Genomic DNA, 26057 nt, shown 5'->3' with positions numbered 1-26057 from the left:
ATTTTCTTTCAATGTATCAAGTACATGTGCAAATGAAAAACTTTAAAAATGTGAAAATCGTATTCTTACTTAGAAAAGTAATTACAGTAGTGCCAAATAAAATTTATGTTGCTATGGTAATATGGAAAGGTTTGCTCTGAAATACAAATATCCACAATAACACAGAATTTTTTATTATTTGATTTCAGAATTGAAACTTATGTGCCACACGCTCAATTTCATTAATTGTTTTACTCAGTTTCCTAATAAAAATACAAAAAATTCAAAAAAAGAAGAGTAGAGTAAAATGGATCAGGGTACTTACACAAGAGTAACAACACACTCCTTCTGGATAATAATAATAATAATTATAATAATGGGACCCATGAGCACCTTTGCTTTGGGAAAAGGATGCCCAACACTACGCACGCGCTTATAGGGGCAGAAATCAACCATCCACGCCCATGGGGTGGGTAGGGGATGTTATGGATGGATGGATGGATGGATGGATGGATGACATTCGTCCATGCATGGATGCCAGGTGGGGTGGAGCTGGGGGTTTGGCAGGGGGGGAAGCAGCATCGCCACGTCATCCCGTTTGCAAAAGCAGTAGTGCCCAGCCCAGCATCCGTTTGGGCCAAAGGGGGTTGGGTTCCTACTGACCTACCTAACTGTTCATGCAAATGCAATGCAATGAATGGATGAAAGGATGATGCCCTACCACCGTGGGCAATGCATCCTCCTCCTCCTTCGTCCTCCTTCCATCAAACCCTAATAATGGCATTGGGAACACACACACCAGGGCACAGAGAGGGAGAGAGGAAGAACGCGGGGGGGGGGGGGGGTCAGCAGAAGGAGCAGGAGGAGGATCACCACATTCATTCATTCATTCCTTGATAGAAGGAACGGGCGAACGAGTCGTCGTTCAACAGGGAGATCGATAGAAAGAGATAGATAGATAGGAACGGAACGGAAGGAATTTTTCAAAAGCAATCCATGTCTTCCTTCTTCCAACTGCCGGTGATGCCCGCCCTCGGGGGTTGAAGATGATACCCAGGAGGAAGAGAAGGATTACCGGGTATGATCATGGTATCGAATCGGGGCAGGATTCATTCCATCTTCGTCGTCATCTTTCGTCTTCGTCTCCGTCTTTCGTCGTCGTCTTTGCTGTGAGAGGGAGGGAGGGGGCCCAGCCCTGCCTAGCCCAGCCCTGCCCAGTCCTCCTCCGACTCCTCTGCTCCTGCTCCTGCCCTGGTGCAAAGCTGAGTCCCATTCGCCCTCCCGTTCCCATTTCAAAAGCTGAACGTCGTCTCCCGGACCCTTCCCTTCCTTTCCTTCCTTCACTTTCCTTTCCTTTCCTTCCGTCCTGGTTCTCATGGCGAGCTAGGCTCAGGATTGCTCTTCTTTTGCTGTCGCTCTTCTCGGGGGAGCTTCGCCGAAGTAGAATACCCTGCCTGCCTCTTTTTTCTTTTCATTTTTCTTCTTTCTTTCTTCTTCTTCCTACTTTGAGGCGGTGTTGTTTATTTTGTGCGGGGCATTTCAATTTCAATTTCAGTTCCTCGCCGCTTATTTTTTGTTCTTCGGGTGAACGAAGAGTGGTGCGCTAGTGCGGATCAAGAGCAGTGAGTGAGTGAGCACAGCGAGCCTGGATCTTGTTTCTTCTGTGTGGAGCTAAGGGGAGGGAAAGGCGGTGAGCTTGGGAGGAATCGGTGGGGGAGAAAGAGAGAGAGAGCGTTTCGAGAGGGGATGGTTGCGTAGTTCGTGATCGAGGATGGGGCGGGCAGGGTTTTTGATTAATTTTCCGAGGAGTTTTAGGTTGAGGTGAGTTGGATCTGGTGAGAGGGGCTAGAGGAGTGGAGGGGAGCGGAGACGAGCGCAAGAGAGTTGGTGATGCGGCAGAGGTGAATTTGGTCGGGTTGTGGCTGTCGTTTTAAAGGAACAGCAGAGCTGCTGGAGGTGCCGCCACAATGTCCGAAGATGAGAAGCTCCTCAAGGAGGCCAAGAAAATGGCCTGGGAGGATAGACTGGCTCATAAGAATTGGAAGGTTAGGAATGACGCCAATATCGACATTGCTGCCGTATGCGATGGCATCATGGACCCCAAAGACTCCCGTCTCAAAGAATTTGGTAATGTATTGCCCCACCAGGTCGTCAGTATTGTCGTGTTGTGGTTTTTGATTTCTGCACGGTAGTGCTGATTTCGCAATCAAAGTAAAATAGTAATTCTTGGTATGCTGCTAACAGCCCTCGAGCCATTCGAATGACTGTGAATTCCGAGTGAGTGAACCGTGCAAGGCGTTCTCCGGGTCTATTCTGATTTTTTTCAACTTTTCGTGAGAGCTTTTTTCTAAGCACTGGCACGACCATCAATACCTGGCAGACTCGGGGAGAATTGTTTGGATTGAGTTGACAATGGCTGTCAGGATCACCGAGGCGCAAGTTTTTTACCTTTGGTGTTTAGTGGATCATTTTTCTTCTCTATTGCTGATTGTAACGTGCTCAAATGATCATGAATATAGTGCCCGTCCTAGAATTACTTTTCAGACTGTGAAGCAACTTTGCAGCCACTAGATTTGGAGATGGATATCAAGAGATGAACTTGCAATCGGCAAGTTTTCTCTGGAATGCTTGAGTGTATAGTCTGGCTCCTGGATTGTGGTGATTTCAATCGTAGAGCTTCAGAATCAAACATCGTTACAGGCACTGTTCCACTTGGAGCGTTTTCTCTATCAATTCAGTGCCTCGGAATGCTTCCAAGCGTACTTGTCTGCGGTCAAGACAATCTTTTCATCCCATTTGTAAATTTTTAGGTTTCTTTGTTGAGCTTTACTGTGCTCTACTTCACTGATTGTGTATCTTCCGACGTATTTTGTTGGAGTCACGCAATTGAGCTATTTCTCAGATCGAAATGGATTGGTGGCCTGAGCACGGTCCTGTTCCTAATTAGTAGCTATTTAAGTCTGCTCCTTCCGTTATCTTTTAGCAATATGTCTTGAATTTGTTCAACCAATTCAGTTGGTGATAGGCCATCTGTTGGATTAGTCATTTGAGGTGCTGAATCATTTTAAAATGAGAGAAGGTGAAGGCTTGTGTACTATTGCCAGTATGTGGACTGTTGAGGAGACCCAAACCTTTCAGAGTAATCAAAACTAGTGTTTGAAAGAACTGGCCTCTTATAAGCTGCCAGAAGCTGCAGCCACTTAACAATGTCAGCTCATCATTTAGATAATTATCACACCTATTGAAGAATAGGTTTTGTAAGATCGTGATTTGTGATTTTTGAATTCGGGGTTCAAGCTTACCTAGTGATCCTGTAGCCTTCAGTAATTTCATTGAGTTTTTACCGCTTGGAGCATGTATATTTTCCAGTAGGCATTAAGACGACATTGTTTTCCAGTGAGATTTGATAACAAGTGATAAAGGCCCGGGTTTAGCATCAACCCATAGTTGCGTGTATTTAGTTTGTATTTCTTGGAACTGTATCTAGGAATCTGGTGAAAGTACTGGCTATTTTAAATTCCGTAACAAAACAGAACGTGAATACTGCTAGGTTCCGCATGTGGGAATGCTGCCGTACTGATTTTTGAAGCAGTTGTTTAGTTGCATCTAAGGTCATTTACTTTGATTATCCTGATTCATCCTGTTTTTCGTAAGTAAATGTTTGTATTGGAATAGTCCCATCGTGTAGGTTTTTAGGCTAGCTACTTTAAGTTCTGTGGTGAAGGATGATAATTCAGTGTGTAAGACGGCACTTTTATTCAGATTCCGGGTGCTGGGTCAAGCTCCTACGTTTCGTCTTCTGATGTTGTGAAACTTATGGTCATGAGATTGTCAATTCACGAATACTTGTTGTCGTAAATTGCTCAGGTCCACTGTTCAAGAAAGCAGTGGCCGATTCAAATGCTCCCTGTCAAGAGAAGGCTTTGGATGCACTCATAGCATACCTACGTGCAGCAGATACAGATGCAGCCAGGCGCGTTTTTCTATCCCCTACCTTCCAGGATTTCCGGCAGAGTCGTGATCAGAAGACCTTCTTTTACTTCATGCACACCAAATGATCACGATTTTTTTGTGACTGATACCTTATTTACTCAGTTATAGCTTGAGAAGGATCTTATGTTTTTTCACTGAGGTTACGAGTCGTGTTGTTGTCTATTGCGAGCTTGTGTATGCATCTAATGCTTGTAACAATGTCACTGCAACCCGACTCAACGCAACATTTTTTTAAGTCTGTTGTGGCCAATTAGTTAGATGGTTGGACGAAAGTTTTGCTTACTGTTTGGCACGTCCCGTATTAACCTCATATATCACAAATAGAACTGTTGATGGAAGGTGGATATATGTTCTTATCTGGAGCACCTTCCTCTTCTCTGTTGTACGATGTCATTATTGTGGCACTTAGAGTAGATCGTTATTCTTGCAGGTATTCGAAGGAAATTTGTGATTCTATCGTAGCCAAGTGCATGACAGGTCGACCAAAGACACTAGAGAAATCTCAAGCAGTGTTTCTTCTCTGGGTCGAGCTTGAAGCATCGGATGCTTTTTTGGTTCGTTCCTGCTACTTTGAGTTGCCTTCAGGGTAAAATTTGAGTCTTGCATTGGCCATTTTTCGTGAAGTGGCACTGTTCTCAATCTATGGTTCTTGAACTTTCCTGTGTCAGTCCGTGGGAGTTCTTGCTCTTGTCTAGTGCTTAGTAGGTGCGATGTATCACAGATGCCTTCCAGGATGTGATGATGTGAGGTTAACTAATGCCCTTCCTTCGAAATTCGTAGTTCAGAAACATGACCTGCCTTTCAGGTGTTTCTCATGATGTCAACATCTTAAGTATACAGCTTCTCGATTTTGTGTTCTGTGATTTTCTCCAACAGATCTGTACGTTTCAGAATCTTCTATCAGATAATTTTGCATCTATTTCAACACTGATCTTGGCATTTTTATTTGGCTTAGGATGCTATGGAGAAAGCTGTAAAAGCTAAGCTTGCGAAAGCAGTGGTTCCTGCAGTTGATGCAATGTATCAGGCAGTGAGGTGCGTTCAGCCTTCGAAACGAGTGTTTTTTTTTTTTTCTTCTTCTTCTTTTTCTTTTTCTTTTTCTTTTCCGATGAGAGAAACTTATTATTCGTTAGATACTCTTGTTCGTATACTTCGAGTGAATTTTTTCTGGTGATACTGCAGTCAGTTTGGTACCAAAGTAGTTCCTGCGAAACGGATAATCAAGATGCTTCCAGACCTATTCGATCATAACGACGCTAATGTTAGAGCCTGCGCGAAAGGGTTAACTATTGAACTTTGCCGGTGGATTGGAAAAGATGCTGTAAAGAACCTTCTTTTTGATAAGATGCGTGATACCATGGTGAGCCTCGTATGCGAATATTTGCAAGCTGTCTTCCTTAGATCTATGTGAATCCGTCGATTTCAAAGATGTGTATTATTTTGTTGATTCCCGGAGAGTTCCACCCGTGGGTAGGTTCAGGATATGATGAATAACATTCATTTTGTTCGCGTGGTCTTTCTTTCAGAAAAAGGAGCTGGAGGCAGAAGTTAATAATGTTGTTTCTGGTGCCAAGCCCACTCGAAAAATCAGGTGCAGTAGCGTCTCGTCTTGGGTTCTACAGTATTTATAATGTTTTCTGCTGAAATGAACACCTGTAAATATGTTCTTCATTGTGATTATTAGCAATTAATCTTTGCCATTAGGTTTGCATGTCGAGCTGACTGTACCTATGCTAAGATTTTCGATGTCATCCGGTGGTGATCGATCTACAGGAAGCAAACAATTTTTAAAGTCTTAATCTCTCTGATGTGGTTCTTCTAATGTTTTGCTTCCTCATTCCGAAGTGTTGGTTGCTACATTTGGACAGGTCTGAGCAGGCATTAGAATGTGAGGAAACAGCAGTAGCATCTGTGGCCTCGGCGGGGCCAGCCGATGAAGCTGCAGCACTAGGTATCTTACAGTTCCGTCTTTTATATTTACTCATTCATAACATACCAATATTTGATAATATGATGACTGATATGTTGGACGATTTTTATGATGCCAGGTTCATCTGATATAGATGAATACGATCTAGTTGATCCTGTAGACATTTTGACACCATTGGGCAAGTCCAGCTTCTGGGATGGAGTGGTAAGTACTCATAATGATGGCAATGTGGCACGTACTCACTTAGTGACGTTACTTCTGGATTCATTTTCCATGCTGGAGGAGATTCTTCTTTTATTATTAACTTCTTATGATTGGTGAGACGATTTCTTGTGGCGCAGAATGATAGTTGGTAGATTTTTTGTGATAATTGGCATATGCGACGTGCCTTGGTTGTATGCCTAGAATTGTCTGTCCACTTTTATATGGATCTTGCCAAATTTTCTTCTTACTTGTATTTGTTTGAATTTGATCATTCATGGTGTAGAAAGCAACGAAATGGTCTGAAAGACGGGATACAGTGGCTGAGCTGACGAAGCTGGCTTCTGTGAAGAAAATAGCAAATGGTGATTTCTCAGAAGTCTCGCGGATATTAAAGAAGGTTAGTGGATCCTGCTGGTGCTTTTATTTAAAACTTGAATTTTATGATATTGTATGACACTTATTTTATGGTATTTTATGATATTGGTTAGGTATTGTATGACACCTAGAGATATTGTGTTTACACTTGGTATTTTCGTCATTTTTTAGAACTTGTTGTAAAGATAATGTTGATACTATTAGCTGAAGCAATATAGTACTCATGACTTCTTGGTATACCTTCGAGTTGATAATGTGTTGAAGGTTGCTTTTGTTTACTTTTTTTGAGGACGCATGAGGAATTATTAAGTTGGTTTCTGTGGCGATGTTTCAGCTTGTTACAGATGTAAATATAGCTGTTGCTGTTGAAGCTGTACAAGCAATTGGCAATTTGGCAACTGGGTTACGAAAGGATTTCACTTCTGGCTCGAAGTTGCTACTGCCTGTCCTTTTGGTACGTCCAGTTGATATTTAAGAGTTTATTGAATTTTTGGCCTTCATAATTTCAAATCTTTAGTTTTGAGTTGGATTGTTGTTGTTAAGTGCCTGGAACTTCGTAATGGGCTTGCAGGATAAGTTGAAAGAGAAAAAGCAGGTTATGGTTGACTCTCTAACGACAACACTCAATGCTATGCATAAGGGTGGTTGCATCTTACTGATAGACGTTATTGAAGGCAAGTAGTTTACTGATCAGCTCAGTTCCCCTGCTATCAAACACTCCTCGCTCTTCGATCTTTTAATACTGACAGATCTCCTGGAGTTTCGTGACGTAGTGTTAAATTCATCACTTGAAGTATACTAACAACAATGTTTGTTGCAAACGTGCTGTTCAGATGTTAAACTCGCTACCAAAAATAAGGTTCCTCTAGTAAGATCTTCTTGTTTAACATGGGTGGCTACATGCATTGAGACCAGTAACAAACCGACTGTTCTTAAGTTGCATAAAGAATACATACCTATGTTGATGGAGGTATGTTTTTTTTAAGTTACCTTGGGTATATCCAGGTTGGTGATACTTGAGGTCATCAATCCAATTGTAGTCACATTATGTCTTTGATAGTGTTTTTTTAGGTTTATTTTTTTATTTTGGATCTTGCTGTTACCTGTCACTAATTTCTTGCACTTATATTCGGATGCAGTGCTTAAATGATAGTTCTCCAGAGGTTCGAGATGCTGCTTTTCTGGCCCTGGCTGCTTTTGCAAAGGTATTGCTGAACATTCATGTTGTAGATTCTCAACATAATTTTCATTTTTGCTATTAAAGGTTTATTCGCACGCACACACACTTACAGTCACACGTCATGTGCGGAGTTGAAATCGCGTTTGGGTCGATTTGGGGAAGCGTGTTAGAGAATTGTGTTTTTGTATATACTCATGTTTAAGTATTCCTGCAATTTCTGCAGATTGTAGGCATGAAGGTGTTGGAAAGGCCGTTGGAGAAGCTAGATGAAGTCAGGAAGAAAAAGCTTGTTGAGCTTTGTGGTGTTGAAAGCAGTGCCCCTGCTACAGCACCTCCAGGTAGGTATTCCAGTTTTTATAACGTGTTCTGAAAACTTTTCCTAGATCATTTCGATTTCAGTTCTTTGTAAGCTTGCAGTTTAGTTATCTGCAAAATTGAATTGTTATCTCCGTGCTTGCTATACTTTGGTCTCCGAGATTTGATGAGCTGGAAGGTGCCGGATTTTTCTGAGTTTATTTTGTGGGAATCTCTGTGACAGCGTTCTCTAGATCCCAGGCAGTTGGTAATGGCTCTTCTGTTGGAAATGTACGAATTATGGTCGTCTTTATCTTGAGCTCACATCCTCCTCACTTCATTGTGTTCTGTGGCTATCTACTGCTCAAACCAGAAGAGAATTTCTCGTTGCCCGCATTTTGCTAATGTGGTGGTAGTGATTTCATTTTTATCTCTCTCGAAAGTTGTGGTGCGTTTATATTTGGTCTATCTTTGTTGTGGATTAAAGTGAGAGTTTGTTGACAGGGTGCTGCCAAGCCTGCCTCTGCAGCCAGTCTTCTGACTGGAAAAAGACCTCTTTCTGCTGTATGTTGATATTCTCAACCTCATTTCTGTTAAAGATGATGAGCAAAGATGTTCTTTCCAATTTTTGTTGCATTATTATATCTTATTTACACTTTCTTTCTTACATTTGATTTCTGGACTAAAATCTGCGTGCTTGTGGGCTAGACTCCTAAGAAGATTAGTGCGGGGGGATCTTCTAAGCCTGGTGGAGCTTCCAAGTCAGGTGGAGCAAAGAAATCTGATGGAAGCTCAACTTCAGCCAAACCTCAAGCTGAAGCACCTGAAGACGTTGAGGTAGATTTCGACTCATTTTGCCTACTGGGAGCTCTTAGGACTCGCGAACTTAATGCAGTTTATACCGCTAGCAGTTCCATTTAATTTAAGGACACTAATTTCCTTTAAATTCAAGGACCTATGGGTCTTGGATACTTCAGGATTTGATTTGGACTTAAAGTTAATGTTGTTACCACTGATATCATTTGGATCTGATCCACTGATTTTGCTTTATTTGGCAGCCTGGAGAGATGAGTTTGGAAGACATTGAAACGAGACTCGGTCCACTTTTTGAATCGGAAGTAATAACAAATTTAAAGAGCGCAAATTGGAAAGAGCGCCTTGAAGGTGAGTAGAGGGTGTAGCTTTGTGCTCTGTTAATCTTTTCATTCTCATGGCACTGGAAAACCAACTGATGTTCTTTCTGTGAAGAAATTTAAGCTCGTATTTTGTATCAACATTTTACTCTATAGTGGTCTTCGCTGTATCCTGGCTGCGGCCTTAAGTAACCCATTTAATAATGGTAGTAGAAGACTGTTTTTTCCAAGAGGTTGTCATCTTATAACTTTGGATTCTATGTACATGTAATCCTACTGATACCAAGTCAGTTGTAGTCCATGCATAATGTCGTTTAGAGTGTAATGGTGGGTGATCTTTAGCGAGCTTGTTCTAATTTGTGTCATTTGTTTCAGCAATTACTTCTCTTAGGGATACCGTGGAAGGATTGAAGACGCTCGATCAATATGCTGAGCTGCTCATTCGACTCTTGTGCATATTACCTGGCTGGAATGAGAAAAATATTCAGGTACGTTATTCGGGATTCTGCACAGAATATCAGCTGTTCTAAATATGTTCGTTTTTCTATGCTCACCTCATAGTATCAGCATCGGTATATCAATATCTCATGCTTGCAGTGGAATTTCGAACTTGCAGGTTCAGCAAAAGTCCATAGAAGCTGTCATACTGATCGCCACGAATGCTACACGTTTCTCTAAGAAGTGTGTCGTTCTATGCCTTACAGGTAGTCACCTTATGCCTCTTCGTTTATGTATCAGATCAGTGTTTTATTTTCTCTCTCCCCATATCCTCTATGAGTGCCAGAGCTCTGTAGGTGGTGTACTTACAAACCAATGCTTCCAGTCGATTTTTAATTTTTACTTAATACTAATAATCATTTGTTTCTGTACAGGCGTCGTAGAGAAAGTTGGTGATATTAAAACAAGGATACAGGCCACAAAATGTCTTACTACTTTTTGCGAGGCAGTTGGTCCTAAGTTTGTCTTTGAAAGGGTATGATTTAGCAGTTGTTCATGTCTTTGATTCTATCTGTACTCGTGGCATTTTTATTGGTTTTAAATAGGAATTTTTTTGTCTGAACATTTCGCGGCTCATGTGATGTAGCTTTTCAAGATTATGAAGGATCACAAGAACCCCAAAGTTCTGAGTGAAGGTTTGAGTTGGATGGTTACTGCGCTTGATGACTTCGGAATTGGGCATGTGCCGCTGAAGGTGTGATCCGTTGGCCGCTTTGGTCTTGATATACGCTCTGCTATGTTCTCCTTTAAAAAATTAGTCGATCGTTGGTATTGCGTACTTTTCTTAATTTCTATGCACTTCGGAAGATGATTCTCTCTATTTTATCTTGATGGATTGCAGGAACTCATTAACTTCTGTAAAGAGACGGGTCTTGGTTCAAGTGCTGCTGCTGTCAGAACTGCAACTATCAAGCTGTTTGGTGTTCTCCACAAGTTTGTTGGGCCAGGTCCTTACCCCGCATATTGCTTTACATTTATTGGCTGAATTTGATTTATCGACTTCGATAATTCCTGTCCACGTTCGTTCTAAATTTTATGAAGTTTGATGGTTTGCATGTTTGTTTCTTCCGTTCAGACCTGAAAGGCTTCTTAACTGATGTGAAGCCACAACTCCAAACCATGATTGACGCGGAGATTGAGAAAAACCCTTACGAGGTACGTATTTTCAATACAACATCTTAAAACAACTGAATGTTTTAATTTGTGCTTCCTTTTTCTTCGAATCCTTATCCTTGGCATTTACAGAATAACGTGGGGGACTTTGCAGGGACCTGCTTCTGCTCCTAAAAGAGCTATACGAGCGGTTGATGTCGGAGCTCCGTCTGGTGGCACGGACGGCTTACCTCGGGAAGACATTAGTGGAAAGTTAACTCCGGCATTGTTTAAGAGTATGGGTAGTCCGGACTGGAAAGTAAGTGGTTCGATCCTCTTGTGTGCTTAACTTTGATTTGTGGATTGCATTATGAACGAAAAACATTGATGTGAAATTTATTCAAGTCCAATATCTTTGCATGTGCATGAATTGAAAATCGCACATCTGTACTACAGGCCCGGGTCAATGTAAAGATCACAATCGATTGTTGGTTTTTATTTTGTGTATTTATTTTGATTGCGTGATTTGCCGTCTTATTTATTTCACGTAATTATTCCACATTGGTCATGCTTGCAGCTACGACAAGAAGCTCTTGAGAGCTTGAATGGGATCATTGAGGAGGCTCACAAAAGGATTCAACCTACTGGAACAGGTACATTTTCTGTCGATGATAACTTAGGCTTATTTCCGTAGGAAATTCTTTACTACCAATTAGTGTATACTTCGTTGCCTTTGTATGGGTGAAGATTTTGGTTCTCTGACCCATATTACTTCTGTGCTCCTCTTCCGGCGGCGAATTTGTTTGACGTCAGCAAGTTTGTCAAGAATCTTATTCATCGCTCTCAGAATCTCTTAATTTGCTTCTTGTGGGCTTCGTTAAATCAGTAATTTGAAATGCTTGACATACTCTGTTTGAAATGCTTGACAGTAATCTTTTCTATAATCCAATTCATTCGTATTCACCTGAATATTCGTTGGAGTTGTTTTGTGCATATTTTCTTTCTGAATTTCATGTTTATCAATGTCAGGTGAACTTTTTATGAGCTTGAAGGCGAGACTTAACGATTCTAACAAGAACCTAGTTATGATGACATTGGCCACCCTTGGTACTATTGCAACAGCTATGGGTCCGGTTGTTGAAAAGCACAGCAAAGTAAGTACAGGATTTTACAACTTAACTTATCTCTCTACATCCTAACTGATGAAATGAAGTTGCTTTACTTTAAGTGCATTGTGGAGTACCTCAAGATTTTTCTATGGTTGCGTTGAGTAGCTTATGATCATGTTGGATATTGAGGTGTTAAGTCAATGTAGATATTTTACTTAACTATTAATGCATCCGAAGTAATTAATTGCGAGAGGTTTGAATGTATTGGTTTGCAACTCATTTGAAATGCTTGACATACTCTGTTCAGGGAATTTTGACCGACGCTCTGAAATGCCTTGGTGATAATAAGAAGGTTGTTCGTGAAGCAGTAGTCAAGATGCTAGACTCCTGGGTGCTGTTATTGCACCTTGATAAAATGGTATCAAAAGCCTACCCGATTCCATGTTTTCTTAATTCAATCCTATTGCTACATTAATTTGTTACCAATCGGAATTTACCTGAGAATTGTCGTTGCAGCTTCCATATATCATTCCTGCATTGGCGGAGGCCAAGATTTGTGCCGAAGGACGAAAGGACCTTTTTGAGTGGGTGGCTAGAAATATAGCAAAACAAGGGGATCAGCCAGTGTTGTTGCAGCTAGTTAAACCCATTTCTATGGGATTACAGGTGTGTCATTTTGGGTGCTTATAATAATTGGTTTAATAATACCAGCTGTAAATGTAACAATTCTTATGCAGCACGTTGGCAAAATACCTTGCTGCAGGACAAATTTGTTGAAATGCGGAAATCTGCTGAAGCGTGCTTATTGGAGCTTATTCGAGTATTCGATATTGAGCCGGTACTACCGCTGCTGCATTTATAGTTATTGTAATTTCGTTACTAGTATGCCTTTTCTAAGTGTACGTGTTTTAATGGCTCGCTGATGGTGTCAGGACTGCAGTTAGCTGCTGTACCTAATCCATGACAACTAGACCATGTGATTGTCCACACGTTTGAAGGTTATAGTCATTTAATGATTAGCTATGGTGCAGGTGATGAAAGCATCCAAAAGCATTCAAGGATCAGCGCTAGCTGCACTTCAGACTGTATTCGACCATCAAAGATCCTCTAGTGAGTTCTGGAGAAGGCTACTTGCTGTCTCATCTTTCTTTTCGTGTGTGGCGCGATGGTTTCATTTGTCAAGCTTATTAAAGAGTGTCTCTAGAATCGTGGTTGTGCGTCTGATAAACTTTTTGATATTTTTGCTTGCACCTGCATATGTGTCGTAGACAGTTGAGTAGGTCTATATTTGTGAAGTTGACCTTCACTCTTTGCAGGTGCTTCAGAGGATTCTTTTACAATGAGTAAATCTCCTGTAGCTGGAAGCAAAGTGTCCACTTCAGAGGTTCGAGCTTCGAGTAGAAATCCTAGTACTATTGGTCGTGGAGCAGCCGCTGTAAGCCTCGAATTAACCTTCACCTATTCATATGCTTGTCTGTGTTTTTAATCTCTATATACCCACTTGGCCACCCACCCAAATTATCACTTTCTCCAGGTATATTCCTCAATGCCTTGTGATTGACAGTCAGCCGTTTGTATTCCACATGTACGTTTTATTCAAAACTCTTAATGCGGTCAATGTATATTCTGAAAGTTATATTATTATACAATTTAGTTTTCTTATCCAGTTTATCTTGGCAGAGGCAATCGGGTTCAAAACATACGAAGACATCAGCTGCATTGGCTGCCGAAGCGTATGAGTCACAGATGCAAGGACAAGCATTATTTAATCTGAAAGATTCACACAAGGTGTACAAACGTTCTGGTTACTTAAATTGTCTTTTAACATTTATTATTATTATTCTTATTATTAGAGGATTATTTACTAATTTGTATCGAAGCATAAGCACTGGAAAGCAGTGCGTGAAGTTTAGATACATGACTTATGACTCGATAGAATTTTATCCTGCAATGTTTTCTTAGTATCATATTTGGGTAGCACTCTACTAACTTGCCATCGTTCAGGTTGAAACACTCACTGACATTTTCTAGTGTTTGTTTAGAACGATCGCGAAAGGTTGAATTCCCGCAAGTATAAGTTCGAAGATGCTGCAAGAAGAGAACAGCCACATGACATAGAGGTGAATTTAAAGAATTACTTGTTTCTTCACAGAAAACTTCCTCAAAGTTAGCATGATGATCTGCTACAGGTCTTGTATCTCGACATGGTACTGGTTTTAATATGTGCAAGTGTACGTTGGTGCTTCTCTCATAATTAATATGCACTAATTTCTCACTGTCTTTACCCCTTTGGATATGCTAGTTTGTTATTGTGCGCATGGTCCTTAGATAGTATGAGTACTAATTCTATTTTGTTATGATAAATTTTGACTGTGTAGGTTGATGTTGTTAAGTTCTTCCGAGAAGATCTTCAAAAGAAACTTCTCAGTCCAGATTTTAAGAAGCAGATTGAAGGACTTGATATGCTTCAAAGGGTATGTACTCGTTCATCTATCTGTCAAGTTGCATCTAAATCAGTGGTGAGCTAGCGCTGATAGTGCTTACACTTTGCCGTGTTAGTATAATGTGTATTACTGGATGTGGTTTTTGGCCACTCGGTGATCCTTTTGAGTTGCAGGTAGATTGGCTGACAAAGGTCTTCGTGGGTTTCTCGTTCAAGTCAATTCTTGTTATGAGTAACTTAACTTGTTTGTTTGAATTTTTGTACAGGCTATTCCAACTCAAACCAAAGAGATCATCGAGATCCTGGATGTTATTTTCCGGTGGATGTCGATACGATTTGCAGAATCAAATACGACATGTCTTCTAAAGGTGGCGCAGTCTTTGTCTGAACTTGAAAATGGTCACCTCAAACAATTTTCTGCACTCTTACTGGTTGACTGTTGTCTCATACCCATCGTGTTTTACTGTAGCTCTTTAGCTATATCTACCCTACTAGTATCGCGAACTTTATGTCTGCCTGACCAGTGGTTGTGCTGATCCAGGTCTTTGACTTCCTTTTTGCTCTAGTGGAGGGATTGAAGGGTGAAGCGTACATATTCAGTGAATTTGAAGCAAATATTTTGTTCCCTTGTTTGGTGGAAAAGGTATTTCATATCCCTAGCACGAAACTTTCGTCCTTAATGATTATGGAATGTTGTCTACCGTCACATCGACTGTCATATATGCCGGTATCTTGATAGTTACATATATATCGACTGTTAAGATTTGAAACAATGTGCAGAAGTTAACGCCTTTTTTGTTTGGAACAGTCCGGACACAACATAGAGAAGGTTCGAGAGAAAGTTCGGGAGTTGATAAGGCTGTTGTGCTCTATCTACCCGGCTCCAAAAGTGTTTGGCTTTATGACAGATGGTCTAAAATCGAAGAATAACCGTACTAGGATTGAATGTGTCGAGAACATTGAGTTTATGATAGAGCAGTGTGGAATTGAGGTATTTCCTGACCTATCTTCACATGGTTTTTGTGGACTGGTGATTTTTTTATTATTAACTTCACGATGCCTACATGAACTCTAATGCTAGGATTGGTCTTTGTTATCGACAGTCTACTTGTATTCAAAACTTCGTATATAGTAAACAGCTTCTATTTTTGTTTGGCCTTTTCCTGTTCTTCACTCATAGTAGGTCCTCCCAAACCTTTTCCTCGGTCGTAGTCTTCCAAGTATTTCTTATCTCTTTATAAATATTTGGAGTTTGCTTGTATTACACCCACCTCAATTAGCTGTATTCAAAATAAGTCTGTCGTTTCTAAATAAATTATCAGTTGAATTTATCTGCCTGGTCAGAGTTTACATGAGACTCCTTTGTGATGCAGATTGTGGGCCCTACTAAAGCATTGCAATCCATAGCAGCACTTACTGTTGAAAGAGACGGTGATATTCGGAAAGCATCTCTAGCATCTCTTGCAACTGCGTACAAAATTCTCGGTGCGTTTTAATCATTGTTAGGAAGTTGTTTATCTTTGTTAAGCCAACTGGTGGATGTTCAGTTGTGTATGAATTTAGCTCTAGCTCGTTAATACATGCTTAGAATCTTAGTGATTCTGAGTCAGTGGATGATTTGTTCGTGTAAATAAACAGATAAATCAAATTAGTCTCGTTTTGTCCTCCTGGCTTAATTTACGCACCGCTCTGCTGTGCAATACTGTGGGTACCCGTTTTGATCGTTGATGTTTTCCACAACCTTATTTTTATTTGTCTCGCAGGTGACGATATTTGGAAGTATGTGGGTAAGATTTCAGGAGCGCAAAAAGCAGCCATGGATGAAAAATTCAAGTGGACAGTAAGTTGAAGTTTTGTTTACATTTTGTTCCGCAATAGTAGACCTTGGCTCTCCTCTTCCTTGTTCAATTGTAGTTAGCCATTTAAATATCTGCTCATTCTCGGACTTAGAATGTGGATCCCTGCATTATGGATGCAGGCTCGGGAAATGGAGAAACGAAGGGAAGGTAAACCTGGTGGAGCTAGAGCAGAGGAAGCAAGAGTCCTTGAGGCAAGGGCTGATGAAGGGAGAGCTTCTGCAAAGCGCTCTGCTGTGGATACCAGGTTAGTTGTTAAACTATAGGTTTATGACTGGTTGTCTCTCAGTAATAAGGGATGGACCTGAATTATTTTGTGTAACGTTAATTATCATATTTAGAGGAATTCTTTGAGGTACATGACCACTTCTTAATTTTGCACTTTCAGTTATATCACACTTCCTAGCACTGGGGCGTGTATCTTTTAATTCTCACCTAGAGTTTATAGATCTAGTTATTGACATTGTTTGTTCCGCTTTAGTCGTTTTCCGAACATAGTAATTTTTATTTGGTTGTGGAATTTTTCTAAATGTGATGCATTTGTTCTCGTTTCCTGTTTCTTTGACTGAAACTCCGTCCTCCTTTGTCGATTAATCGCTTTTTATGATAGTATGTGAATGTGAGTACTTTCTTTGCTTGTCCCGACCATGCATTTTCCAACGCATAAAAGCTTGAAGTAATACTAAGTTCGTAGTTTGATCTAAAGCCTTGGGTAGACACTAGAATTTTTTCCATTAGCTACTTGAAATGAATTCATTCTGATAGCTCAACTTTCAGTTCGGGATCAAGTAACGGGCACTCCGACGCTGGAATTGAGGGACTTCATGGAAATTTGCGACAATCAAGTCCATTGGACTGGAATGAAGCGCTTGACATTATCAATAATGCAACATCATCAGAACAGGTTTTTAACTTAGTGATGTTTTATTAAATACTCTCATCAGTCTTTCTGTATATTTTTGTTTTTTACACTGTATGAAAACCTTAACCCTAAGATGGGAAGCAATACTTTCAGGTGGTTGATGGCCTAAAGCTTGTTTGTCACGAACTGGCAAAAGCTGCTGGAGATCCAGATAGTGGTGCTCTTGATGAACTTGCAAACGATGCGGACCTCCTCGTTACCACTCTCTTTGTCAAAGTAATGAACTCTTCTCGACTTTGCTGGGTTTATTGCTGTGGAGCTGCTTGTATTCTCATAGGTCTTGGAGTCAAACATTATGACCGTACTCAACAGTTTCAAAATTGTGATCATGCTAATTATGATAGCGGCCCCAAGTACCTCTTGTTGCAGAATTTGTCACATCTTTTCCTCAGAACTTGTTCCGAATGTTACTAACATAGGAGTAAATGCGTTACTCTTCACGTACTAGCGGTGAGTTCAAAATAAATCGTCTACTTGAGGATTCAGGTACTGCGTTTATTTATTTGTTCGTTCAATCAGTTCTTGAAATTTCCAAAATACTTGATCCTGCCAGGTTACAACAACTTTCAATCTAGGTCTGGCTGGAGCCTCCTCAAGATCTTGTAAATATGTCCTCAATACTCTTATGCAGGTATGTATGACAAGTCGAAAGAACCTCATTTATTCGACTCGCTATGGTTCGAGATGAAATTTAGGTGTGATCCTTTGTGTCACTGATTGGCGTGCAATCTTTTGAAGCGGTGCAGTTCTCAAAAAAGTTATAATCTGAATCTGAAGCATGTGACTTCGTCTTGCATAGACTTTTCAAATCAAGAAACTTGCACGAGCTGTCAAGGAAGGCACTTTGCATAATCTTATCACCGAACTTCTAGTTTGGCTCTTGGACGAGCGGGTCCTACTCATGGATGATGGTAGTCAGCTGCTTAAGGCTATGAATGTTTTGATGCTGAAAATACTGGTGGGTCAATAAATTTTCCCATCTTAGAAATCACTTTCGGAGGTGTTTATCTGATGCTTAAGTTTCCTCAAGAGAAGCCGTTGATTTTGTCCATTAAAGGTCTCAACTTATGTTAGCATGCCAATATGGACGTGTCCAGGAAAATGCAGATCGTACTTCAGCATTTGTAGTCTTGATCTACCTACTGCGACCTATGGGTTCATCAAAATTTGCTGGTCGACAACAGGGAACAACAGTTGTCAGAAATCAGAAATTTCTGGATCTTGTTGTGAAGTGCCTTATCAAGCTTACTAAGGTTTGTTTCTGTTATCATCATATCCACTTGATACTGCTGTGCTTTCGATTAGGCGTGAGGGTTTTGACCATGTGAAGCTCCTCTAATGGCAGGTTCTCGGTTCAACTTTGCTTGAGGTGGACCTCGACCGAATTCTCCAAAGTATTCACGAATATTTTGAAGAGCTGGGAATGGCAGAAATACGGAAAAGGTATAAGCTTATGGAGTGTAAATACCATGGTTGTTGCAGTATTATACTCCGTTCTTGCACATTTCAATCTTAGTATTTTCCTTGTACTTATCATTTTGAGGCGAGAGTTAAATTTTAACCCATTCTCCGCCTCGTCCGTCTTATAATCTACTCGGTATTCAATGCATCGAAGTGTCTTTGAAACAGAGCTGGAGCAGATGACAAGCCCTTGCGCATGGTGAAGACATTGTTGCACGAGCTTGTAAAGCTCCGTGGTTCTGCAATCAAAGGTCACCTCTCGTTGGTGCCTATTGATTTGGAGCCTCAGCCTATCATCCTTGCTTACATCGACCTCAACCTACAGGTGCTTTGAAAAGAATTCAAACTTCTAGTAACTTAGGAATAAATGGTTCAGAGATACATCAATGTCTTGTTCAAATAGACAGCATGGAACCAATCTGGACTGTAGGCGAAATCTTTGTGTAACTCGAACGAGGGGTATTGATGTAGCTAGGTAGTCTGCGATGGGTGAGTAGCATCTTTAGTTACTTTTTAGAAATTCAGAAGCTTGGTGACCTTAAAAGAAGCAAGATTTCCATTGTTCAACTACCTGGATTCCTGTAAGTTTTAAAGTAACGTAATTGGGCAGGAATTCTCAGAAGAGAACCTCCAATTGGTTTAAGGGGAAATCCCAATGATCTTGTAACAGTATCAATTAAATGCTATATTGATCAACAATTTTTTTGGGTCATTCCCTTTGCATTCACACGGTGAAACGATTCAATTGATGAGTTTTTGGTTCTTCCCTCCCTGGTATCTTGTAGACACTGGGAACCGTTGGCCAAACGCATTGGTCTGCAACAAATAACGGAGGCTCTTCACCATCAAATCATTCTGCCGAGGCTCAACTGAAAGTAAGTTTTGCGCTCCTTCTATGGTATTATACGCTGAATTCATCGGGTCAGTAGACTTATTGTTTACAGCACCTTCGTGTTCATTACTGCAATCCTTGACTGTGTATTCTTTGACCTCCACTTGGCAGCAAGAGCTTGCTGCAGTGTTTAAGAAGATCGGTGATAAGCAGACTTGTACAATTGGTCTCTATGAGCTATATCGTATCACCCAGCTATATCCTCAGGTGTGGAGCTTATTTTATTTCTTTATGGTTTCTTTGCCGTGCTTATGCGTAAGTCGTGTTCTGCGGACTCTTGGTCGAAACTTTCACTGACAAAATGCACTCTTTTTTCTCAACAGGTTGATATATTCTCCCAACTGCAGAATGCAAGCGAAGCTTTTAGGACGTACATAAGTGATGGCATAGCGCAGGTTGGTCTATTGCCAAGCTATGGCTTTCTTAACGCTACAAGTTAACGTTATTTACTTCTTCTCCATACTAGTGTCAATTTGTGGGGTGACTTTTACTAAGCCCAGCTTTTTGGGGGGTTCCATAACTGCCTATTGCAACTTAGCTTCTTCTTTGATCTGCGGCCAGATGGAAAGAAATGCAGCTGCTGGGAGGACTTTTGGCAGTATACCGATCGCCACACCTCCTCCAGTATCTTCAACAGCGCAACACACGAAGTCGTTGACGTCGTCGTTCCAACAACGGGGAAGAGGCCAGGGAGTTGGAATGGATAGTGGTAGCTACCATGAGGATAATAATAGTAACATCGCATATGCAGATGCAAAACCAACTGAGTATACTGAAGCATTGCCTTTGAAATCTTCTGCTGGACATAATGTTATGACTTCTGCACAAGGTGAGGGATCACCTCGTATTCTTCAACTGTACGTGATTGCTTGTGGTCCTGCGCAAATCATGACAAAAGTCGCTACACGGAGTATCGAGGCTGTGATTTGCTCAGTGTGGCTTTACATAAACTGGCTACTTCTTGCATGTGATTCTGAGCACAGCTGGATTGCTTAAAATTTCTCGCGAAATTCAGAGCGCCTTTTTTATTGTGCAGGTTCTGGTGATTGGAAACCCAATAATCTAGCTACGGGAGGCACTCTAGATGCAATAAGGGAGAGGATGAAGAGCATCCAGGCTGGAGCTGCTGGAGCAACAGTAACTCACTCGACAAATTATTCCTTGAATGGTTCGATTCCACTGGCTCGGACTAGTTCGAGTGGGGAAATGGGTGAGGACAAAGCCCTCTCTGGGCTGCAAGCTCGCATGGAAAGGTTGAAGGCTGGAGGGGTAATGGAGTATTAGATCACTCGAAGGTGACAGTCGTTTACTTTTTCTTCTCAAGTGATTGCATGCATTCAGTTCTAGAAACACGCACCTCTTTTGTTCGTTTTCTTTTCTTTTCTTTCTTTCTCCCTTTTTTTTTTCTTTTTTGTTAAGAATTTGTTTGAGAACCAGCTGTACCAGTTCTGGATATGTGTACCATTATCTTTAATACTGGACTGTTGAAGCTGATAAATTGAGATACCCCTCTGCTGTTCTTAACCTGTTGTTAGACCGGTAATGTGTGCAGCTACCGTCCGTGGAGTGCATAGTGCTCGAGATCGGCTTGTCACCGTTGAATGTCAAGCCGAGAATTTTCTCGAAGGCTAACTCATGACTCGTGGAGAACATAAGTTCTGGAAAACAGAATAGCTTGTTGTATTAGTTGTAAGAAATTTATATCTAGTACCCCTTCTGGGTTATGAAGGCGGAAAAAGAAGATGTCGAGCTGACATCTTTTCTTATTCAATGATGGCAATGATCAGTTAATTAGGCTTTGGCATGAGTTCATTCAATTTGTTGGTGAACCGGTTTTCATAATTCCTGTGATAGATAGTTTACAAGTTTCCAGGATCGAACGGGGAAAATATGTGCGAGTGTAGCAGAAAATAGCCACTAAAAGTGAATGTTTTACTTGAGTTTCAAAAAAGGTTGGTTAAATCGAGAGTAGGACCTCACACTTCCCAGTACAGGGGAACGAATCAAATACATAGGGTGTGAAAGATGCTTGTTTAATTCATTTACCTGTACTATTGCGAAAGGTTCTTTACTTAATTTGCTTTAAAGAAGTTGGTATCCTTGTTGGTTGTCAGTATAGGACAAGACAATATACTATGATATTTTTTGTTTTGGTAAGAGAGGTGTGAGGATTTCGGCAATGGTCTTGTATAAAGGGAAGGGACACTTTTTCTATTTGCACACAAGATTATCGTTGATACGTTGAAGGTATTGATTGTATTTTTTTGTGACAAAATGTACAGATTTTATTATACAGACAAGAAAAGAAGATTCTGATCTACGTAAAAGGAAATGATCGTTATGCTTGCCAGAAGAAATTTGCAAGAGTGAGCTGTATTAGTAGAAGAAATGATGTGCAGCTGTTCTTACTACTGGTTTCTTCTTGACCACATGGGTAAATTTAGGTTCTTTCCAATTTTCATGTTTCACTCCAACGTCACGTATACAAATTGTAGTGACATTCTTTTCTCTGTATACTTCACAGCAGGCAAATGAAATTCAACATCGGAACAGAAACTCTCCACATAGAAAACTAGTCATTTCAGATGTGTGGTCTAAGAATGCTATCTCATTGGAGCAAAACCAGTGAAGAATTTGCATAATTGCATATGTCTCGACTATAAATAAAAAAACTATAAATTGTTACAATCACATCTCATCCACCAAAATATCTACGCAGTTACAGGTTTCAAAGCTCCAGCACCATTCAACAGTGGCAACAACTGCCCCTTTTTGTGCATCGCGGTCGTATCTGTGGGGCACACATTCATAGATTAGGTTAGTCGCATATAACTAAACCATGCAGCTTAAACTACGTTCCATACCAATAAGTAAAAGGATGGACATCCTAACAATAGACGAAGATTTCATAAGTAGATCTACGTCAAACATTGTAAAACATTTAGAACTGATTATTAAACTACGGCTTTTCAAGTTCAGTGTTAACGCTTGGTGTGTAGGCTTTGCAACAGGTCTTGAGTTCTCTATCAATGTTCTCGAAATAATTCTTAATTGTATTTATAATGCAACCGTATTTCAAAGCTTTCAGAAGCTGCAAGAATTGTTACCATCACGGCCTCCTATGTGCTGGCCACCAATGAAGACGTTAGGCACAGTGCGTTGTCCCGACAGCTTGGCGAGAGCGGCTTGGATATCACTTCCATCACCTAAACAAGTACACCTCACATCAGTACACACGTTGTCCGCGACTGTAGCGAACTTGTCCTAAGAGGAGTCTCACTCGATGTTCGTCAAGAACAGAAAACCTCTACAACCTAAAAGATATCCTTCTCAAGTTTGCGAGTCTTCCTCCCTAATAACACTACATGCTCACCGTACTTGATAAACCAACTACCGGAGCAAAAACGCAGCATATTTGGAAGTCCTCATTATATTTCTTTACATCGTTCATGCATGCATGCATTCATCTACACGCACACACAGACATATGGCCGAATGCACCTTCCAAAAGCAATACGTTGTATTGCAGAAAGCACAATTAGGGCGTAAAAAAGCTCAAGAACTCACTTTCTTCGTCGAGTTCCACAACTTTCATTTCTGCGCCAATACTTTTCAATAGAGACTTCACCCTCAAGCAGAAGGGGCAGTAGCTCTTGCTGCAAGCATTTGCCACAAATGCACAAGATTATTAGCGTCAAACGCAGCTATAAATAAATCCAGAAATCAAGCAGGGTTACTCAATTGATTAGAAGTCGGTGATTTTGCAGACTAAAAGTGAACAACAAAAAAAAGCAGCACACTTCAAAAAGCCTAGCACGCAAGCCCCACATGGCTCTCAGAGCTAGTTAGATTTAAAACAATTACCAGATATCAACCAAGACAAAAACAAAAGTGCTACAATGAATCACAATTAACACGAAAACCGCACTCACAAACATCGCAATCAATTTAACCGTAGAAATCATGTTTACAACACCACAAGGAACTTCAAAACTCCACACGAATTGGACCCCACAACACCACCACATCCCGAACCAACAATTGTAAAACCAAGGGAATAAAACAACGACTGACCTGAAAACAACAACTGCATTCTGGCTGATGAGAGCCTGAGCCTTGGCCACAGCCATGGTGCTCGCCTGCCCACCCGTCGCGTCGAGCACTACGTACAACTCCGAAATAGCAAATAGGCACTCCCAGAAAATGCTCAAGGCTTCGGCAATTCTCAAGCTGAACCTGTCGCGAAATTGCGCCAAGGGCGGATTGTGATAAACTGGGGCGTCAAGCAAACGGGTCTTATAGCCAACGGGAGCCCTGGAAGCGAGAGTCGGAAGGAGACACGGGAGGCGCTCCACGTACCCTCAGCTACCTCGGAAGCTTCTTGGGGCTCCTGTGACCCAACCGTGCGGCTTCTCATGCATCACAGCCGACGAAATCAAGCGGCGCACTCCTCATCGTCGACACAGTCCTCGTCGCCCTCGTCCCGTTCCCGTTCCGTTGCTTTGCTGTCCGTGTGCACATAGGCATGATTCCTGGCACGCATCGTGCGCGATGACGACATGACGGGAGCCATGGCAGCGCGATCCCAGCGATCCTTGCTCCGTAGGAAGCCCCCTTGCCTCCCCTCCCCATGGATTTGTGGCACGAGCCAAGCCAAGCTAAGGCCAGGTGTTGCTAAAGCCACACCTCCCTTGCCATCTCATGATTCCATCCATCCTCATTCCTAGTCCCATATGTCCCCGTTTCTCTCCCATGTCCCTTGTCCCAACCCCCCCTCCCCACCTCCATTCCTAGCTTGGAACAAGTTTTGTTTTACACTCTCTCCCTCCTCTTCCTTCATTTTGCAACCCCTCGCTAATCTATGGTAGCCAAGGTCTAATAGTAATAATAATAACTTCTTATTATATTAAGGAGAACAAGGAATGTAGACAAGGATATTTGGGATAGAGGACATGGAATTGGGATGATGAAATTTGGGATGGGAAACATGGAATGAAGACAAGGAACTAGGAATTCAGCATTGAGATGACAAGAGAAGGTGTGGCTTTAGCAACCTCTTATATATATATAATTTAAGTAATGCAAATTATAAATAAGCAATGTTGGAAAAAAGATTTTCTTTCTTTTTTGGTATTATTCTTTTTGTCTTCTGATTCATATCTTGAAGTTGGAAAAAAAAACTTAAAAAGCTAGAACATAAACTAAAATAAATAGTTGGATGATTATAAAATCATACATAATTAGACATACATGATAACATAGTGTCTTTTTACATGATAAAATGTTGGTGGTTTAAATCTCAATTGTAAAATCCTTGACTTTAAGTGATAGATGTCAATACAAAAATTATGATTATTTGATGGATTAAAAAAAAAAAAAAAAAAAAAAAAAAAACATAGTATTATTTCAAGCTTTTATTACATATAATATTTAAACTCAATCTTCACCAAATGTGTCACTAATATTTAAAAATCTTGAAATAAATGTTTTAATTTTCTTATATTTAAAAATACATATATATATATATATAAATTTGCTTTAGCATATTATTTAATTAGCTTTTATAAACATATTGAGAATAAATTGGAAACAAGAAATAATTTTATATAGACTTGAATTAGAATTCTATGATGGTTGCTACAAAGTAATTAAAGATAGATATTTTTTATATATATTAGAGAATAGATGTAATATTTATATGATTTTAGTTTACATAAAATCTGTTAAGAATCCTCTTTGCATGATATTATAATTTCAATTTTGAAATAAACCACATTAAACTACATACATAGAATTTCAATATCATTATTTTTTATATTACTATTTTGCATCGAAATCTAAAAAAATAAAGTATTAGATTTAAAGAATCACACTATATATTCAATGAGATTTTTAAATAAAGAAATATTTTGACATTAACCTTGTATGTATGTAACAAAAGTAAGTTTGGTAGTGTGTAAAAGTTTTTAATGTTGGTTGTAGTATTTATAAAATTATTTTAATACTACAATATTTATCATTTTAGTAATAGCATTTAAAACTATTTATCTTTAAAATTTTGTTTTGCTCCTACTTCAAAGATTTGCCAAAAAATAATAAAACTGCTAACAAAGTTTCCAACTTTTCTATGCTTATAAACTAGTAAATTTATAGTTTAAATAAGACATCAGTCAATTTGCAATCAATGAAATTGCTATTTTATTTTTATTTATTTATTGTAAATTTTTTATTATTAATCTAACAATTTCAGTTACTTAAGAGTCACCATATGAAATTGTAGATTTACAATAATAACAATATCACTAAATCCAGCAAAGATTCTAATGGTGTCATTTCAAAGAATTAGATATGAATGAGATTTTCAATTCAATATGCACTAAATAAATAATGATTAAGAAGGTGGAGGATTTTATAACAAAATGTATTTTAAAGACTAACAAAGTATTAGAATCTCTAATAAAATTTGGACATAATATTATACAAAAGGTACAACAAGTATCCTTCTATAACCAATATATTCAACACATGCAATATTGTTGATTCCAACCTCTTTTTTCTTAATAGAATCTAGAGTCCTAAGAAAAGTATCAATGGTGTTCATTTGAAACATTTAAATCATAAATTTTGACCTTAGAATTTGCACCCACCTTGCACTTTGCACCCACCTAAGTAACAAATTTAGGAAAAATCTTGAAA

At 39.9% G+C, this 26057-nt stretch overlaps 2 protein-coding genes across 4 annotated transcripts; one reads left to right on the top strand and one right to left on the bottom strand.

Annotated features, from left to right (window-relative positions):
* Window positions 1-1678: 1678 nt before the first annotated feature.
* On the top strand, window positions 1679-21451 carry LOC112287074 (protein MOR1). Of its 3 annotated transcripts, none has more exons than XM_024529711.3 (54): window positions 1679-2106; window positions 3847-3952; window positions 4403-4526; window positions 4928-5007; window positions 5155-5332; window positions 5499-5563; window positions 5841-5923; window positions 6021-6106; window positions 6390-6503; window positions 6816-6935; window positions 7053-7155; window positions 7315-7451; window positions 7621-7686; window positions 7885-7999; window positions 8200-8246; window positions 8460-8519; window positions 8664-8792; window positions 9014-9119; window positions 9464-9576; window positions 9705-9792; window positions 9961-10061; window positions 10173-10280; window positions 10428-10533; window positions 10662-10741; window positions 10854-10997; window positions 11256-11331; window positions 11708-11832; window positions 12095-12205; window positions 12304-12453; window positions 12551-12625; window positions 12819-12897; window positions 13104-13222; window positions 13468-13575; window positions 13830-13907; window positions 14166-14261; window positions 14497-14598; window positions 14772-14873; window positions 15039-15221; window positions 15604-15715; window positions 15994-16070; window positions 16209-16333; window positions 16864-16990; window positions 17102-17224; window positions 17562-17639; window positions 17808-17966; window positions 18106-18261; window positions 18354-18451; window positions 18638-18794; window positions 19255-19344; window positions 19473-19568; window positions 19685-19756; window positions 19923-20190; window positions 20398-20656; window positions 20914-21451. In XM_024529711.3, exons 1-53 carry the CDS (start codon window positions 1947-1949, stop codon window positions 20643-20645), a joined length of 6009 nt encoding a protein of 2002 aa, XP_024385479.1. In that variant the 5' UTR covers window positions 1679-1946; the 3' UTR covers window positions 20646-20656; window positions 20914-21451. The 3 variants fall into 3 exon arrangements, 2 of the variants coding, with proteins under 2 accessions (XP_024385479.1, XP_024385481.1); XM_024529713.3 differs by having other exon boundaries at window positions 1779-2106; window positions 8676-8792; XR_002971198.3 differs by lacking the exons at window positions 19255-19344; window positions 19473-19568; window positions 19685-19756; ... (1 more) ...; window positions 20398-20656; window positions 20914-21451 and having other exon boundaries at window positions 17808-17919; window positions 18638-19181.
* Window positions 21452-21987: 536 nt separating this feature from the next.
* Window positions 21988-23619, bottom strand: LOC112287075 (glutaredoxin). Its single transcript, XM_024529714.3, has 4 exons — window positions 23436-23619; window positions 22929-23017; window positions 22469-22567; window positions 21988-22152 (listed from the first exon to the last, which is right to left on the bottom strand). The coding sequence occupies exons 1-4, from the start codon at window positions 23489-23491 to the stop codon at window positions 22073-22075; spliced, it is 324 nt and encodes a 107-aa protein (XP_024385482.1). The 5' UTR covers window positions 23492-23619; the 3' UTR covers window positions 21988-22072.
* Between the last annotated feature and the right edge of the window lie 2438 nt (window positions 23620-26057).

The sequence above is a fragment of the Physcomitrium patens genome, chromosome 9 (assembly GCF_059467195.1).
Source record: "Physcomitrium patens ecotype Gransden chromosome 9, ASM5946719v1, whole genome shotgun sequence".
Classification (NCBI taxonomy): Eukaryota; Viridiplantae; Streptophyta; class Bryopsida; order Funariales; family Funariaceae; genus Physcomitrium; species Physcomitrium patens.
The sequence above is the reverse complement of the archived record's forward strand: the minus strand, read 5'-3'. Positions and strand labels throughout refer to the sequence as shown.